Source organism: Rhinolophus sinicus, chromosome 17 (assembly GCF_057876585.1).
Source record: "Rhinolophus sinicus isolate RSI-liver-muscle chromosome 17, RSI-T2T, whole genome shotgun sequence".
NCBI lineage: Eukaryota > Metazoa > Chordata > Mammalia > Chiroptera > Rhinolophidae > Rhinolophus > Rhinolophus sinicus.
The window spans coordinates 152,645,509-152,664,848 of record NC_142517.1 but is presented as its reverse complement, the minus strand read 5'-3'; the positions used below and the strand labels follow the sequence as shown (position 1 = coordinate 152,664,848).

Below are 19,340 nucleotides of genomic sequence, written 5' to 3'. Positions count from 1 at the left end.
CAAGAATGATGGGATAAGTGTGTTCAAAGCAATGGGTAGTATTTTGAGGGGGATTAATGGCAATGTGTCTTTTACTATATTAATTTTTTTATTTAAACATTCACCATATTGTTTGATCACACTTTATAATTAACACTAATGTTTATAAAGCATTTATAAAGTACCAGGCACCATTCTAAGTGCTTAAAATATTTTAACTCAATTTTTTTTCTTCACAACACTCTAAAGAAGATACAGATAAGGAAACTGAAACCTAGAGAGGTCCAATAAATTGCCCAAGATCCCAGAGTTAGTAAGTGGTGGAGATCCGTTTTGAATTCTGACAGACCATCTCAAAATGTGTGTTCATAATCAATACCTATATTAAATAAAATAATATTTACCATGTACAGTTGGGAAGTTTACTTACACTTACAAATAGCATGTTGAAAACTGTGTTTAACTTTCATTTTAGATGTATGCACAGGCTATTATGTAAAAACAGCAAAAAGACGCTTGGTGACTGCACGGGCTCAAGGAAGGGTTCTAAACATGGCTGGTGTCTGAGATGAGTCTCAAAGGAAGTCATTTTGACAATAATTCTATGAGGAAGTCACCAGCCCTTTTGACAGGTGAAAAAACTGAGGCTCAGAGAGGTTAAGTAACTGGCCCAATGTCACACTAATTAGTTAGTGACATAGTCACAGTTCTATTCCAGACTTATTTTTATCTGTTTCTCGAGCCCTATCCACTGTGCAATTCTGCATCAAGATAATGCATTTCCCTTCATTTCAAAATGCTTCCTTATCTTTTAGGAGTGTTGTATATAGATATTCCAACTGGAGAAAGTGACAGAAAATATTTTCAAGTGGCCTCTAGGTTTCTATTTCTGCGGTTCCTTTTTTTTAATATTAGACCCAAATTATAGTCATGCTGTGGGCATTTTATTTACTGCTTATTAATCTATATTCTTTATATTTTCATGAAAATCCCAACTACTAGTGTTATAGCCATCATGTAAGTGAAGATCAGATCTACAGAAATGGAGAGATAAATAGTAAATGCTTTTATAACTTCACCTTGAAAACACTTGGTACTTGTAGTTTTGGAGATGGGATTCCAATGGCATAGTCAATTAAAACCATACACAGAATTGTAAGAAAGACAGCAAAGTCACTCACTATAGATCGAACCTAAAAATAATGAAAACATTTGTCACTGGAAGGAACTACAAAAGTGAGGAATACTCAAGAACATACTCGTAACCTACAGTCACACTTTATAAACACTTTACGACATGACATCATGATATATTTATACATACTATAATGTTACCATTAGCTCTGTCAGAATCTAAATATGTACTTATGTACCTCTGTCATTAAAATGGATACACACTCAATCTTTCCAGAATGAGGCATTGTGGAATAGCTGTAATGGTGATTGTGCTATTTTTAATATTTATTTTTAAATATATATTATGAGCCCAAATGTGTGAATATTTAGAACACAGAATAAGGATGTATGGCCAGCAGTTGGCTCTTTCCCACACAAGCAACATTTTAACATGATAAACCTGAAGCACCATAAAATTATCATTTTTATTGAAGAAGCACAATATTTTAGTTAGTTTATCGAGGATTTAAGTATGGCACCAGGAAATGTGCACAGCAGAGTGGGAAAATTTAAAAGTTATTTTATGTAAGCCAGTTTTTAAAGCCATTTCTCATTTATAAAACCATCTTTAAGCAAAAATCCTTATACAGTTATCAACAAGATCTGTCTTCTTATAAGAAAAGATGAAATAGTGCCATTTGCGACAACATGGATGGATCTTGAGATTATTATGCTAAGCAAAATAAGTCAGTCAGAAAAAGTCAAGAACCATATGACTTCACTGATATGTGGGATATAAAACTGAAAGCAACAACGGAACAAGAAAACAAATAAACAGAAACGCATAGACACAGACAATAGTTCAGTGGTTATCAGAGGGTAAGAGGGGTGGGGGTGGTAGAAGAAGATAAAGGGGGTCAAATATATGGTGATGGAAGGAGAACTGACTCTGGGTGGTGAACACACAATGTGATATATAGATGATGTAATACAGAATTGTACACTTGAAACCTATATAATTTTACTAACCATTGTCACCCAATAAATTAAAAAAAAAAAAAAAAGATCTGGCTTCTTTATTAGGATGCCTTTATGAAGCACACATAAAAATGCAGGAGCTTATTCTTTCAAGTTATAAAAAATAATTTAACCAAATTAAAATCTCAGGGGAAGGAAATGAATCTTCCACCTTAATGAAGGAGAAGGTGACAAAAACAGAAGTTTTCTGTGGAAGAAACAGTTCTTGAAACATTTTCTCAGGGTGGGATTTTGATTATAATCTTTAGCTCATCCTTAAAAAGCTCATTTTCTTGTTTTTTATTGGCTGAGTCAGACATTATAGGTGTTACTTTGCAGTGTTAAATATTGAACTAAGCTGTTTCTCTGTTTACTTCCCTTTCCAAATATGCAGATGCAAACGTGGTGGGTTAGGGGGAGGGACTGACACTTTAAAAATGAAAAAGAGAATAGTGTTCCAATGAGTTTTGCAGGGGCTTTCCCAATTAGAGAATGTAACAGTGGCTCCAACGAGGTATCTGTCAGGCTGGAATAGTTCCCACTGTTCACTGGGCAAGAAAGTGACAATCAGTAATGCAGTATGTGCTTTCGATCTCCAAAATCATAAGTGGGAGTTTGTCTTTGGGATTTGAGGTTAAGTAGAAAAGCCTACGGGGAAGAGGAATTCTAGCACCTGTATCAAAAATGTTTTTTCTTCATCTCCCGCCGTCAAATAACTCCACTCCTAACCTGGTAGCTCACTCCCACGAAAGCCTTTTAGTGGCTCCTTTTATCACAGCAATTGCTTTCTTTTGTCCTGAAACAGGAATGCATTCATAACATGCTTTATGCAAGTTTACATTTTGATTGAGAAAACTGTAGTCTAAGTACCTTGGTGGGAAAATAGCGGCTGGTCTTGAACTGCTTCAGGGTGGCTGACATAGTGACTGTGGAAAAGAACAGGATCACGGACCAAAACAGAACATCTGGAACATAGGGGTGATCGTGGCCGCAGGCTGGCCCAACGTACTCTCCATGTAATGATTTGCATTCCTGCCAGAGGAGGTAAAACAAATGAAACTATTAAGAAAAAAAATGGACATATTTCTTTCAGAAATCTAACATCTGAAGATGGACTGCCATCGAGGTGCCTGAAGCTTTTCATCAATGGCTCTTACAATGATTTAAGGACAGCACAGTAAACGGTGCAAAGTCTATCTGGGTAGGTGAGGAAGTAAGCGGCAATGAAAATTAGGATTACGTAAAATTTGGACATGAACCACTTTTTAAGTTTTTGCCGTCTTCGAATTAAATTTAAGTCTATGAAACAAATCAATTTACCAATCAATGTGCATTTAACCTAATATCAACTAAGTTCCTAACACCAGATTTATTGAAAATATGTCATACTTGATAGTGAGTGGTTACTAGGGTCAGACACTATGCCAAATCATTTAAACACATCATCTTAATTAGTTTTCATATCAAACCTGTAAGACAGGTAGATGTTATTATTTCTATTTCATATCTGAGGAAACTGAGACATAGAAGTTAAGTAATTTGCTGTGGCCTCACTGCTGCTGGTGGCAGAAGAGCTGTGATACAAATATGGTGCCCATGATGGAAATACGATTGCATATTAAAGAAGAACAAATATTCTGTAAAATTATCTAGTCCAAAAGTTACCCAAAAGGATGAGAAAGGCAACAAGAAAACTATGATATATTATTACTGTAATGAAATTGTGAGTCAAAGATGGGGTTCGAACTTAGGTTACAGAACAAAAGAGAAAAAGTTACTACATGAACAAGGCAAAGCTCATAGTTACTATGACTTCTCCGCGGTCTTTTTTTTTTTCCTGGTATATATTTTTATAAGCCCCTGAAGAATCATTTCTAATTACTGCCTTAGCCATGAGGTGGCAGCAAAGTCAAAAAAATTTTCTTTCTCCAAGAAAAACTGCATTTTACACATTAATATTTTGAAATTGAAAATGTCATTTAAAATCATTTTGGTTTCTTTTGTTTTAAAGATTAGATTACTAAAGTATTTATCTTTTTTAACAAAGAAAAGAATGGTTTAAAATGAACCAGTGATCTCATCAATCCTTAAGATATTCTGGATCTGAACAGCAATTGAATTGTGCTATGGTACAGAGAGATCTTAAAAATATATATATGGACTGATGGATTGACCACCAACACAGAGTCCACCCAATGAACAACGCCTCAGGCCCTGGAGTCCTTGTAGAGCAGAAAATAAATACTTTCAAAAGATTCTAGAATAAACCACAGATAGCTACACTGTTATCCAAAAATAAACAACCAACCAGTACAACCACTTGAGGCAGGTAGGATTCTTAAGAAATATTGTTATTACCTTATAATTATCTAAAAGAGTTCTATCCCCTTTTCTCATCTAACTGCTATAACTTCCCTGCTAACTAAGGTTGAATTTCAGTTATCCATGTTAAGCTAATACAGAGCACAATAACTTGGCTAATCGAAAATTCAAAGAAAAATTCCCCAGGCCTTAATTATAGTTTTAATGTTTTTCCTCAGAACCCTGTAAAAATAAGTAGTAAAAACGAATGCTTGCCCCTTCTCTTGCCCCTGTTCAGAGACGCTAGTAGAGCAATTACTAAGCAAAGTCATGGGGAAGCAGCGGCTAAATGCAAAGAGAAGCTGGAGGCTCCATTGTAAACGCATTATCTATGGATTTGTGGTTATCTTCAGTCTTTTGTACACATATGAAAGTCTTCTAAATGTTTCTTAGACTTGGCTGGGTCTTGTTCTCAATTCTTAAGAACATGGATGCCATTTGCCATTTAAAGGACCATTTAATTGCCTTACAATCTAAAATAAATTGCCAATAGCTTGCCGAAGTACTTGAATTCAAAGCAAATTTGAAAAGGATATTTATTTTTAATTCCTAACATTAAAAAATGTTAATTAAAAAAATTACAATCTACTAAATTCTACATTTGCTTTCTGGTTTATACTAACTGTACCCCTAACACACACACACACACACACACACACACACACACACACACACACCACACACATACACCAAGTCCTAAGATTTAGAAGTGAAAACTAAATCTAAATTCTGTTGTTTTATTTTGAGTCTGACATATGGTTTCACTTACAAAATGAAAAATAATGCATTGATAAACTCATTTCTGCTAATTATTCTTTAAACACATTCTAAGTATCAATAACTATAAGTTAGTAAAAATTAAGTTTGATAAAATAAGAAATTAAAGATGGCATTAGTGACCTGACCCTTATGTATATACTAGCTAAATATGTAATCCTGGCACTGACACAATTTTTAACCAATTACTAGTTAAATGCTTGTGAAAATGGTAACCTTTGCCTAAGAATTCCTTTTCATGGATGATTTTGAGATACTGCTAAAAATACATATAAAAATAGAAACCTAAGCAGTCTAGCCTGCCATAAAAGACGTGCATTAAGCACTATTCACAATAGCCAAGATATGGAAATAACTTCAGTATCTGTGGATGGATGAATGGATGAAGAAAATGTGGTATAAGTATACAAAGGAATGTTATTCACCCTTAAAAAAGAAGGAAATGCTGTCATTTACTACAACATGACTGAACCTGAAAGACATTATGCTAAGTGATATAAACCAGACACAGAAAGACAAACACGGCATGATCTCATTTATATGTGGAATCAAAAAAACGTCAAACTCATAGAAGCAGAGAGTCAAATGGTGGTTACCAGGTTGGGGGAAGAAGGAGAAATGGGGAAAAATTGATCAAAGGGTCCAAAGTTTCAGTCATGCAGAATAACTAAGTTCTGAAGATCTAATGCACAGCATAGAGACTATACTTTAATAATACATTTTTATATAGATGAAATTTGCTAAAATAGTAGGTTTTCATCAAAAAAAATAAATACATAAGGCAATTACGTGACGGATTGATATGTTAAATTAACTTGATTATGGTAATCATTTCACAATGCATACATATATCAAAATACTATGTTGTATACTTTAAATATGTATAATTATTGTCAATTATACCTCAATAACGTTGAAAGACAAAATACACAAAAGCAAAAGACTTGTGTTAAATAAAAAATTTGTGATATGGGACTATTTTTCCCAAATAATCATTAATTATTTATGGAATACTTACTATGCACATAGATTTTAGGAAAATCAAAGAAAGCTAATTCATGAGGTATGTAAATATTCAATTTTAAAAATCTGTCTAATGAATAATATATAAAATAAATGTTACATTACTATTTTTACAAAGTAGTTATAGTAGCCATTAGCACAGTTTTATTAGTAAAATGCTTTTCGTGATACTTGTGATTATGCTAAAAAAAAAACAGCATAACAATTAAAAGAGAAAAATTGTTAATGATCTTCATTGATTTAAAAAGTACAAGACTTTTTTCATTATGTAGCATGCTCTTTGGTGATGAAGGCTATTTCTGGTCAAGATTAGCAATTATCCATTGCAAAAACTGCTATTAACTAATAAAAAATAACATGAAAATTTCTGCCAGAATGTTAACACCTAGTACAGAACTTAAAAAAAACAAACAAAAAAATAACCCCACAGTGCTAGATGTGCTTTGATTGCAAAATACTTTTCACTGTACTCTGCTTGACCCTACAACTTCTAATATCTAAAATTAACTCCTGGCTAGCTATCCATATCAACCATTCTGTGAGTCTTTTAGAAGGTTATTATTCAGGATTTGCTACTATATAGAATGAATATTGTTATTTTGCATTAAATTACACAGAGAATATAAAACACATAGAGTAAATTGTCATGCTAAATAATTTAGAGATGGGATTATTTGGGTTTCTGCCTTGAAAGGAACACCAAATAAGGAACACAAGCAAGGGACTCTAGGCATATGTAATATACTTATAGATTACAAAAGGAAAATATGAATAGAAGATACACTGCTGGATGGATCAATCATGTTATGGTTATCAGTGGTTATCCACTGAAAAGATAACCATGCAACGTTATTTTTTCTAGGAGAAAAAATAGACAGAACAGAATAAATGTTGACTATAACAGAAGAAAACAACAAGAGTAAGTGAAGATTTATTTTAGAGAAAATGACTAGGGTAAGAATAAAGGTAGTAAAACATAGGTCAACAAACCGTAAGTAATTTGGTCTGATTCTAAAGAAAACATTTAATGGGAAAAATAGAGAAAATAAGCAATAGGTCAAGTGCTCTTACAAAAATCATGTTTATATTTGAAAGTTGCTAAGAGAGTAAACCTTAAAAGTTGGCATTGCAAGAAAAATAAATTCTGTAACTATGTATGGTGACAGATGTTAAGTAGACTTATTGTGGTCATAACTTTGCAATATATACAAATATATATGTTGTACACCTGAAACTAATATAACGTTGTATGTCAATTATGCCTCAATTAAAAAAAAAAAGAATCATATTTAGAGTTTTATAATATTTGTACAACAAAAACAAAGATTTCTTGCTCCACTAACTGGCTCACTTACTAAAATAATGTTCCATAAAATAAATTAGAATTCATATAGTTTTATGTTGATAGTTATAATAGGATGTGAGATAATACAAGTAGGTAAAGTGGAAGAAGCTTTGGGTTGTAACGTTTGTAACTGAGGAGATTAAAAAAGATACTAGGACGACTCAGATTTTTAAATGTTTATTAAAAGCAGAACATTTTGAATTTTTCCAATTATGAGATTTTACTAAACAGAAGTAAAGGATGTAAACACAGATGGAAAAAGACGTGCACAAACATCATAATAAATTAAGAAGAATGGAGAAATACAGCTATGAGAGGAAAAAAAGAAATCAAAGCAAAAAGAAAAAAAAAACACTTTAAACGGTATAGGATTTTTAACCTTGATCAGTGAAAAATATGTTGCCATCCTGTTTCCTGAGTAGGAGATGAGAAAATGGAAGTAAAAAAGCCCTTCCTCAGGGAGGTGCCAGAATTTTGTTAAGAAAAGTGACTTTTGTTCTCCCCAAAGACTTCAATATTTACACTAAAATACTGACAAACATCCCCTCTCTCTCAGCATATTCTGAACAGCTGGAGAAGTGCTGCAGAGTAAAGTAAAAGCAGTCTGGTTTCTTTACACAGAAAGCCAACTTAGTTCTGCCATATGGTTTCATTTAGGTCAACACCACTCTTATTTAATGTGCTTTCAGTTAACCTAGTCATGTTGTGCTGTATATGTATGCTTTTAGAGCAATTCAGGCCTACTAACTATTAGAAAAGCAATAATGAAAGAAAACCTCAGCTTACTGAATACCTGAAACAAATGAAATTAAAATTAAGACAAAACTATCGCTTTTATAATAGCATGCATTCAAAATATTTTACCTTAGTGGAGATAATTCACTCACAATGTCAACAAAAGCCCCAAAACAGTAATAAGATTCAAGATATGACTTGATGTTCAATGTTTCACTTACTGATACAGTTAGGTTCTCCCAAATTATGTCAGAGGCAGAAATATTAGATTCCCTCCATTCCTTCAGTGTGTCGTTGCTGGGATTATGCGGTTCCACACAGTTACACCTGAAAAGGTAAAATAGTGTAGTTTGTGAAATAAGTATTTCTTTGTCACTGTACCAAAAACAAATGTGGAATGAGTCCTTCCTCCCTAGTCACGACCTTCCTCCATCTAAGAGACAAGAGGTTAGGTAATCCTAAACTATTCCAGGACAGACTATTTCCAGAAAGCAGGATAGATGTATTCCCAGGGCACTACACTACTCTACAGTGTTTCCTGGAAAGAGGTCATTCCCTCTCCGTCCCAGTCAGAGGAAATATTTTAAAATGCATGTTAGAACACAGCGTTTCAGTGACCTTTCAAACGAGGGTGCCTTCTAGAACTTCGATGACCATTTGCCCTTAAATTATACGCGAAAGTCAAGCAAAAAAAAAAAGATAAACATCAGATCGATTATTATAATTTACTTATTTTTATTAATATTGCAAAACCATATCACTTAAAGCTGGAGTTAATTCATATTCTAAAGATCCTTAATAACTTTGCTATGTAATTCAAAATTAAAGCTAGGTTGAAGCAAGAACCCTAGGTATCTCAGGATATACTATGCTTTGCTCTGAGTGATAGTCCTATTAAAAATCAAACACTCAATACACAAAACTTTTTGAGTACCTATTACATATAAGGAACCATAATGAATGCTGGGTAGGGGTAGCAGCAGAGAGAATAAGAAAGAGTTGGGCAGTGATATTATTATGTAATAAAAAATAGTTTCTGATCTCGTGTTCTTTATAACTTTATTAATCAATGAGAAGAAGACACAAGCAAAGATGTGCGATAAATTAACAGCTTTAGAAGTTAACTTCAATTTACAAATGATTTGCTTCTAAAATTCACTCTGGGTGGTGAACACACAATGTGATTTATAGATGATGTAATACAGAATTGTACACCTGAAACTTATATAACTTTACTAACCATTGTCAATCCAATAAACTTTAAATTAAAAAAAAATCACTCATAATACTTCTATTTGTCCTTCAAAAAGCATTTTCTTATAGAAACATTTTATAAATGGTGGTTGGGCACCCAGATTGATCCACGTACACTACCTAACATGAATGTTAGTTGGACTGCTGTTGTAGTGACATTAATAGAACTGTCGGACTTAATTACCATTTCTAACATTCTCTTTATAGGCCAACATCTTACAGTTTCTACTCGGTAAATCCTTCTGCCTAAGCAACAGTCACTCTTTTATCTTCTACATCAGGAACTTAATCCATTTTTCTTTACTACCACTCATTCATTCTTCAACGAGTTATTAAGTGTCTACTATTATTAAGTGTCAAGAAACTCTACTTGACATTGGCAACATGGACAGGCATGGTTCCTGCTGTCACCAAGGGAGGTTAGAGGATTCCAGAGCTGGGCCTCTAAGAGGGCAGAGGGTTCCAGTGAGAAAGTTGGTGGCAAGGATTTTAAGGGAGTGGGATATGGAAGCATTAGCTACTGGGTAGCTGCAGTGGCGGCAGAGGTAGGAGCTATAGCAAAATGGAAACAAAAGCACCTGAGATGCAATAATAGGTATTTATTCATGTACGTTTTTCAAAGCTACAGGTTCCTAAGTTCAGATTGGTTGTACATAGTCAGAACACAAGCTTTTGAGTCAGAAATCTCTGTCCTATACTGACTGTGTGGCCATGAGCAACTTATTCAAGCACTCTGAATCTTGGTTTCCTCATATGTGAAATGGGGACTAAAACACTTATGCAGTAGAGCTATTGTGAAGAGTAAGTAATTTGATATATATCAAGTGTCTGGTGTACATTTAGGTAGTTTTGAAATTTTGGCTGCTATCAACATTATGATCATCACCAGTATTAATTTCTGGTTCATTTTTCAGTCTTTCACAAAACGCAATAAAACTGTTAACTTTCACCTTGATATAACACAAAAAGAACAAATGGCTTTCTCTAATATGCTGATGCTCTTTTCACTTTGCTTCCAATGCTGTAAAGAAACTTAAATTCTAACCAGCATTAGAACAGTTGTGCTACTATTGCTAAGAATCTATAGAAAAGAAAATTCCTGTTTAATTTTGGCTCTTGGTCATTAAATCACTAGGTAAATATATTATAGATAACATATGCATATAAACAGAATAATTTATTTTAAAAAGGTACAAATTATTAAAATGAAATAAAACTAAAACCAATACATCACTGAATATTGTCTAAAGTTAAGAATCACATCTGGCTTCTGGTTTAACAAGGAGAACTGAACTCATATATTTGTGTGTGTTTTTTCATTACCTAGAATTCATTAAGCAAAGAAATAATATAAAAAGAGACAACAAATGAAATATGAACCAATGAAATATGAACAGCAAGATGTTTGAAAAAGCAGAACAGAGGGATAATAGCAATAGTAGTACTTTTATATATAATCCTTAAAATTGTTAGCATTGTACATACGAAAATATTGAGGCAATAAGTAACTTGGCCAAGGTTATACAACTAGAAAAGTCAGAGCAGGAATTTGCACGTAGGCAGTCCACTCATAAACACTAATTAGAATAAACATCTTTTCCCAACTGCAGTACAGGAATGACTTGTCCTACCCAGTATAATCCTAAAGATGATGTGGACTCAAAGAAGGGCTCATACTCAACAAAGGAATAAAGTAAGAGGTGGAGCTGAAAACACAGGCACTAACTGGGAGTCTGAATATACTGTAGCTGACTTCAGAAATCCTCTATCCCAATACTACACACTACTTCAGAGAATGGCATCAGACTTTTCTCTCAGCAATACCATCAAGTTTATGAGGCATAATTATTTTAAACCTAGAATTCTATAGAGTCAAACCATCAAATGAAATATAACAGAGAGTTTTAAAAAGTTGAATTGTAGACTTCACAGTTTTTTCTTGCATGCATTATTAATTAGAAAGCAAATTAATGAATTAAAAGGAAGATATAGGATGAAGGAAAGAGTGATTCCTAAAAGATCATACACACAACCACACACACACACACAATGGTAGAAGTAATAAATGAATTCAGTAAAATTGCAGGATACAAAATCAACATACAAAAATCAGTTGAGTTTTGATATGCTAGCAATGAACAACCTGAAAAGGAAATTAAGAAAACAATCTTATTTACAATTGCATCAAAAAGAATAAAATACTTAGAAATAAACTTAACAAAGGAGGCAAAAGATATCTACCCTTATAATTACAAATCACTGCTGAAAGAAAAAAAGATACAAATAAATGGAAAGATATAAATGTGTTCATGTATTGGAAGACTTAATGTTGTAAAAATGCCATTACTACTCAAAGCAATCTACAGATTCAATGCAATTTCTATCAAAATCCCAATGGCATTTCTACAGAAAAACAAACAAACCTAAAATTCATATGAATCCACAAGGATCCTGAATAGACAAAACCATCTTAAGAAAGAAGAACAAAGTTGGAAGCCTTACACTTTCTGATCTCAAAACATATTACAAAGCTACAGTAATCAAAACATTTTAGTGTTGGCATAAATACTTGACTCTACAGTGAGTAATACACTATAATTATGTAAAGATTTAAAAAAATTTTTTTTTAATTTTTAGAATCAATCTTTAGACAAATTACTCAACACAACTATGGTTGTAGAATAATAAGTATGTTAACAACCACCACAATAAAATCAAGAGTGGGAAGAAAGAAGGCGGAAAAGAGTTGGAAGGAAATATGAGACTTATTCATCTCCTTTTACAAAGTATGAAGTAAAGAGAACTCCCTACAGATGATGGAATAAGAAATGGAAGTTTACATATGTCCATTGTGGTTATTTATTTATGGTTACAGAGGTTACAGGAATGATGGACTTTAGGATATGATATAATTATATTGGAAAGAGAGGTAGGTAGACTGAGAAGGAAAGTTGATGGGGGAGTAGAAAGTGAGCTAAATTCATATTTATAACAGCAAAAGTAAAATAGTCACATTTAACATTAGTAAATCAAGAAAAAGTAATATAAGCATATTACTTAGAGATAAGTAGTTACCACCAAAAATTAAAAAAAGAAAATCTTTCTTAATAGTGTTGCCTTTGAGTGAACTAGTGCTTTAATTATAATCTTTCTATACTATTTTCATTTTTAAGGCTGCGCACGAATTATTTTGATAACAATAAAATGTATTTGAAAAAATAATTGGTTCTCCTTATGGTTGCTCTAAATTTATTTTCTTATTTCGGTATGTACAAATTACCACCCAGTCCCTCCTGGATATAGCTGTGTCTTGTTTTCTCTTTTAAAATTCAAAAAGGTGCAATCATGGGGAAACATTCCAATGCTTCCCTTAAACTTATCAGACCCTGCTCCATTAGAATGATATGCTCAAGATATTTGAATTATTTTTGGCAGTAAAAGGCAACTTATCGTGTCATCAACTAATTTTCAAGAAATTATCATTTTTGGCAATATCTGTCTCTAGCCACTTTTAAAACAGGTTACTTCTCGATGTCATTTTCAATATAGTTCAAACTTTACTGCTTCTGTGACAAAGAAACATGCTAAACTTGTTTTTTGGTAATTAGTTTAGTGTATCCGTCCTGTCTAGATTTTGAGATAAACAATGCTTAAATAATCATTATCTTTTTTTTTGGCATCTTGAAAACTGGTTCAAGATTCTATTTGTAAGCATCACTAAAATACTGTCGGAGTCAGAATTTACTTGCAGCTGTAATTATTTTTCCACTTCAATTTATAAAACCTGCCTCCTTTCTATTTCCATGTAGACTAAGCATTGTAGAAATACTGAAAATATGAAGATTGTTTGAAATCATTTTACAAAATTGCTTGTGGATACTGAATGCATGATACTTTTGTGTTCCACGTATCAGACACTTTGCACACCACCTCAGTTCCTATCAGTCCCAGGTCTTCTGCACAAGTTTCAACTGGTCACTTCCAAGTGCAACGTCTTGGTGTCTGGCTTCAGGCTGCACCATGTACCCCTTGATTGCTGCCTTTACACTGTTGTCACCCTTAACTAATGAGGGGTAGAGGCTGATACATACATGTTTCTCCCTTAAATTCCCAGGGCAAACAGTTGTGAGTAGCATGTCATAAGCCTTCTTAAAGATCCCATCAAATCAAGCATTAGTCACCCGTATTTATGACCGACTAGATTCCATATTGGCCTCATCTCCTGGCCTGTATTACTGTATTAATCTGCTCAGGCTACCATAATAAAATACCACAGACTATGGCTTAAGCCATAGAAATTTATTTTCTCACAGATCTGGATGCTGCAAGTCCAAGAACAGGGCACCAATATGGTTGCATTCTGATAAAAGCTCTCTTTCTGGTTTGCAGATGGCCACCTATTTACTGTGCTCTCACGTGGCACCTCTCTCTCTCTCTCTCTCTCTCTCTCTCTCTCTCTCTCTCTCTCTCTCTCTCTCTCTCTCTCTCTCTCTATCTCTCTTTGTGGGAGGCAGATCAGGTGAGTCCTGAAGTTCTAGAGCCAACACAGATGCCTGGTCTACATTATCACGTATATACGATCTGCTTGTCACTCCAAGACCTGATTTCTGAATCCCAGATTGGAATCGAATGATAAATTCTAATATGGATAACCTTTCCATACTTAATGAAGACACCCAGGCACTGGTCTAGGGACTAAAATTTAATAGTGGTGCTCCTAGTAGCATGTCTATAGTCAGAAATAAGATGACTACTTATTAAAAAAAAAAAAAAAAATAGAACCTAAAGGACCTGCATTGATCTTGGGTCCTCCTCCAAATGGAGGCTTAGAGATTATACTTATAGCAGCCTCCAAAATTATCAGTTGAGTCTCTAATATCCTGTCCTGAATCTCTTGCTCTAATTCCAGAATAGATGGAAAAGCATTAGGGGGAAAAGCAAGGCTCACAAGCCTTCAAATGTCTGCTATTCTTCTGCTTATACATATATGAACCTGCCAACCTCTGCCTGTAAGCCAGTTCACCAATAAGGGGAAGCATGTTCCCATGAGGGGGAAATTCCCCCAACTTCATCTTTCTGTTACTTTACCTCAGAAAAAGACCCAACATTATAGAAATTTGATGGGAAAACATTCTCATACTCTGAAAATTTGGTAAAAGTCAATTCATTGATGATAAAATGTAACTAAAATGCAAAACAGGGAAATATGCCAAATTTCTCATAAAGGTAACATCATCAGAGAAAACTAGTATTATAGGAGATGTATATATCAAATGGGTGTGTATGTATGCACATACATGTAAGTACATATAACAGAATTGTATTTGAAAGGAAGATGGGGACAAAAGCCTTTATTAGCCCTTTGATCCCATTGGCACCAGGGGTACCACATGAAAGGGATTGAAAGGGCCCATTAATGGAGATTGGAGGTTATATCATTTATATAATATTTTAGCAAATATTTTACCAAACAAACCAGCTCTTCCAAGTAATCTTTCCAACCCAATTAAATAAAAAAAAAAAAAGAAGAAAAAAAAAAAAGCAAATTGCTAGTTCTGACTTATTTGAATAATATGCAAGTAACCTTAAGACATAACTGATTCTAAAGTTCTTAAAAGCTATAACTTAGTCTATGTTAAAAGCTCTACCTAGGTCTATACTTTGGTTTACACTGGGGAAAATTAATCATTATTTCAAAAGAAAATTTAGTCAGTGCTTAAAGATTAAAGTACTAACACATTTTAAAAAAAATAGGACAAATCAGGATGATGCCTTCTTCATCTTTCTGGGGGACTAACGGGTAACTTGGCTTTTGGGAACCAGTACCATACCATCCAACTGTAAGTTTGGCCCATTCATCTTCAACAGCAACCTGACCGACCAATCTGGGGGAAAGTACCTCTGGATGCTGGCCTCAGGGGCCAATTATCTATACCTGGACATAAGTATGAGTATTTTATTCGAAACATCACCTTCGGTCACCCTGTGGTAGAAAGTCTTCAAAAGTAGCTAGCCAGGATCTTATCTTTGACATGCACAGAATGGAGTCCAGGCTGGAACAGTGGGGAAAACCCATGGCTACAGTAGAAGCCAGTACATACACCTTTCATTTCAAGGATATTGAGAACCCAGGAGCTTTGATTAAAGACATTTGAGAGAACGGGATGAAAGCTGGACTTGCCATTAAACTAGGAACTACAGCTGAGTATTTGACACCATGGGCTAATCAGATAGATATGGCATGGCCTTGGTTATGCCAGTGGAACCTGGATTTGGAGGACAGACATTTATGGAAGATATGATGCCAAAGGTTCATTTGGTTGAGGACCCAGTTCCTGCCTTTAGACATAGAGGTTGATGGTGGACTCGGTCCTGACACTATCCATACTTGAGCAAAAACAGGGGCCAACATAATTGTGTTTGGTGGTGCTACAATAAGGAGTGAAGCCCCAGATCTGTGATCAACTGGTTAAAATATATTTGCTCAGAAGCTTCTCAGAACCATTCTCTTCATGGATGAACTCTCAAGGAGCTCATTGTTTCTGCTCATGAGATTTCTGTTTTACTGGAACACAAGAATGTTGACTACCACGTCATAATGAATGGCAGTGCTGCTTTTCTGAGCAATTACTCATTCCAATGACTCAAACCTATTGTTAAAATGTACTAAGAGGTTGGAAATTGAGATATATACCTACATTTTCAGTGATGGAATTGAAAGGTTAGTGTGGTGAAATGCCCTGTTTTTACTGGGAGACTTGATTTTTATAGAGTAAAATACAGTAGTATTAAGATTATAAACAGAAATATATGTTAATAGCTAAGGCAGGCATATGAGCTATTATGAAAAAAATTTCTCTGCATTTCTGAGAAGAATTTTCTGTTGTTTCCTATCTATTTTCCAAAAACAAAGGAAGTCCTTATGTTTTCCATATTTCATGGTATTTGTGTATACGCTTGTTAATATGAGTAGAATGGAACTTAGGGAAAAAATCTAAGCTTGGATTTGGCTGGGATGGCATACCATACTCTCCTTTCATCTAGAAGATCTGTTTTCCCCTTTTTACTTTATACTCAACACATAAAAAGCATTTTAAAAATGCATGAAGCCCAGGGGTTTTCAGGTGGTCTGTTCTAAAATTTAAGCATTGATTTTATCATATTTTATCAGGGTGTTTTGTCAGTTTTGCTGAAGGGGCAGATTATTCTGAGATTTTCCCTTTTTTTATGCCACTTACCATTCTTAAGGATATTAAATAATGCTGTTGCCTTAGCTCTGAGTAGAAAGAAAAGTAAAGCATCTGTTTGGAAGTAATATTAATATGAATCTTGACTCTGTCCCTGTCGACTTGTTTGACCTTAGGAAATCACACAACCTCTGTGAGCTTTTATTAACACCATTTACATTGAATACAACAGTTGTGCAGTTCATGTTAAGGCTTAAAAGAGGTAATGTAACTTATGGAAAGCTTCCAGTACTATTCCTAGAATTTAGTAGATGCTCAATATAAAGTAGCTTATCATATATAAGTTGTTATATGGTTACAAATACTTTGATACAATCTAGAAATCATTAAATCTACAAATCACCCCTATGAGTAGTAGGATAGGTATTTTTATCCTCATTGAAAAATGAGAAACTAAAGCTTAGTAGCAGACTGGTACCACGGAAAGCATCAGGATTTCTGATGCTTTTATAAATGGAACCCAGCAGATGTAGGGCAGGCAAAGGAAGCTTCTTTTACTTAACATTGCCTTATTTCCAGTCTAACCTTATTCTGTAGCAGAATCAGATGGCTAAGAATATTCTGGAACTATGGATCGTGGCCCCAATGATATATATTTTATTATTCCAAGAAAGACAAGGTAGGTTAGGAGATGACGGTACAGAGTTAATCCATAAACTATTTATAACCATGTTCCAAATCATAGTTAGGAAACAAATATGCATCAACCATTTTATTATTATAAATACTCATGTAATAAATATGGCAAGACATGTTTTTTTAAAGGACAGGTATCTGTAGTAATTTTTCTGCATAAATTGTCAGAATTTGAAAAAAAAAAATGAAAAAAATAAGTCTTATAAAGGTTAGGCCTGCAGTCTCCAAGCTTGTGAGGAAGAGATAATTTCCATATTTCTGAAACGTTTAGATCCCTGAGGATGGTTCTGAGAATAAAGTATACTGAAAACTGTGAGGGGAAGGACGAAAATGCTATCTGCCTTCACATCCCCACTGCGGATCCCAACAAACTAAACATGTGGGAGTGAGGAAGCGGTCAGTACATGGCTTGGAGCGCTGCTCAGAGTTCTGCCAGGTAAAACCTCCAAACAAATAGTAATTGCTTAGCAAATAGTAAAAACTCCAAAGTCCTTCTGATCGATGGTATCCAATCCATTGGCCAAGGACCCCTAAACTTAGGGCCTTGTGAACCTGTGTCCACTTTCTGAAATTGGCATGTGCTCTCTAAAGTCTCCATTTTTGAATCATGAAAAATATATATATTTAATCTGCTACAGAGATAAGAATAATTATTTAAGATATTTATTTAAGAATAATATATAAGATATTCGCCTAGACCCATATACATATATGCTATGATTCAGGTTTAAATCATCTGAACAAACCGAAGACCTACCTCAAATCCTTACCCGCCTGGTCATGCATTCAAATAACGATATCTTTGGTGACTATTGCGTAGTAGTGCTGCCAGAAAGAACACTGTAAAGATCCTCCATCAGGAGCAGTACTCTCTTTCTTGTTAAACTAAATTAGTAATATATAGCCTGAATCTGTTATATCAAGTGGCAAACATTCTGTTTTTTAAGTAGCTAACGATTAGAATTTTTCAAGTTAGTCATTCTGCTCATTTACCTAAGGAAAAAAGACCCAACACTATAGTTTAATAGGAAATTATTCACATATTCTAAAAATTTGGTGAAGGTAAATTTATATAATATAAAAAGGAAAGTAAAATGTAAAATAGAGACTATATGGTGAGTTTCTTACAGAAGTAATACAACAAAGGAGAAAGAGCACTATAGTAGATGCATAGATACATCTATGTACAAAAATATGTGTGGATACATACACGTTTCCACTAGCTACTGTATAACTATGCATATCTATATGATGTACATACAGCTACCACATGCATGGCAGGAGACACTTTGTTTTCCAGTTTGAGTTCTACATTTTATAGATGGAAGAAATTAAATGGTTGATAATTTACCCAAAGTCATACTGACAATTAGATTTGAATCCAGGTCTGTTTCACTCTGAAACCTCTGCTCTTTCAGCTATAATAAGCTTCCTCTACATGTAACTCTGGGCCATTTCCATTAGCATAGCCAGATGAGTGAGATGGTTCCAGAACAAATGAAATAATTAACATTTCACTGTGTGGGCTTCCTAGCTTCCTTTCAGGACCCCTCTCCTGTTATTCCCCCAGACACCCTGTATCCCTGCCCCTGTAGCATAACAAGTACACCACCACTCAGATTCCTATTTCTCAGCCTCGTCTAAACCTGGCCACCAGCTGGCAGGACTCTCCATTCACTCTGCTTGCTGTGTGTACACCATTCCCTCAGGGCCGGAGTCTCTGTTTTCCAAAGTGATTAAACTGTGTTTGTGAGGACCATGCAATAGTGTGTTACTCCATTCCCCAGAGTACATTTAAATTTACATTTTAACAGTGACGTTCTGAAGGTACTAAGAAATTTGGTATAAAA

At 34.3% G+C, this 19,340-nt stretch overlaps 1 protein-coding gene and 1 pseudogene across 16 annotated transcripts in view; one reads left to right on the top strand and one right to left on the bottom strand.

Annotated features, from left to right (window-relative positions):
- Positions 1 to 19,340, bottom strand: part of SLC4A10 (solute carrier family 4 member 10) — a 256,810-nt gene that overhangs the window by 34,893 nt on the left and 202,577 nt on the right. For all 16 annotated transcript variants that reach the window (XM_074337110.2, XM_019727291.3, XM_019727287.3 and 13 more), the window contains 3 exons: positions 8,575 to 8,680; positions 2,983 to 3,144; positions 1,059 to 1,172 (listed from right to left, as the gene is read on the bottom strand). In XM_074337110.2, coding sequence (XP_074193211.2) covers positions 1,059 to 1,172; positions 2,983 to 3,144; positions 8,575 to 8,680 — 382 coding nt within the window. The remainder of the gene's footprint in view (positions 1 to 1,058; positions 1,173 to 2,982; positions 3,145 to 8,574; positions 8,681 to 19,340) is intronic.
- Positions 9,992 to 16,127, top strand: LOC109445244 (ribulose-phosphate 3-epimerase-like; annotated as a pseudogene).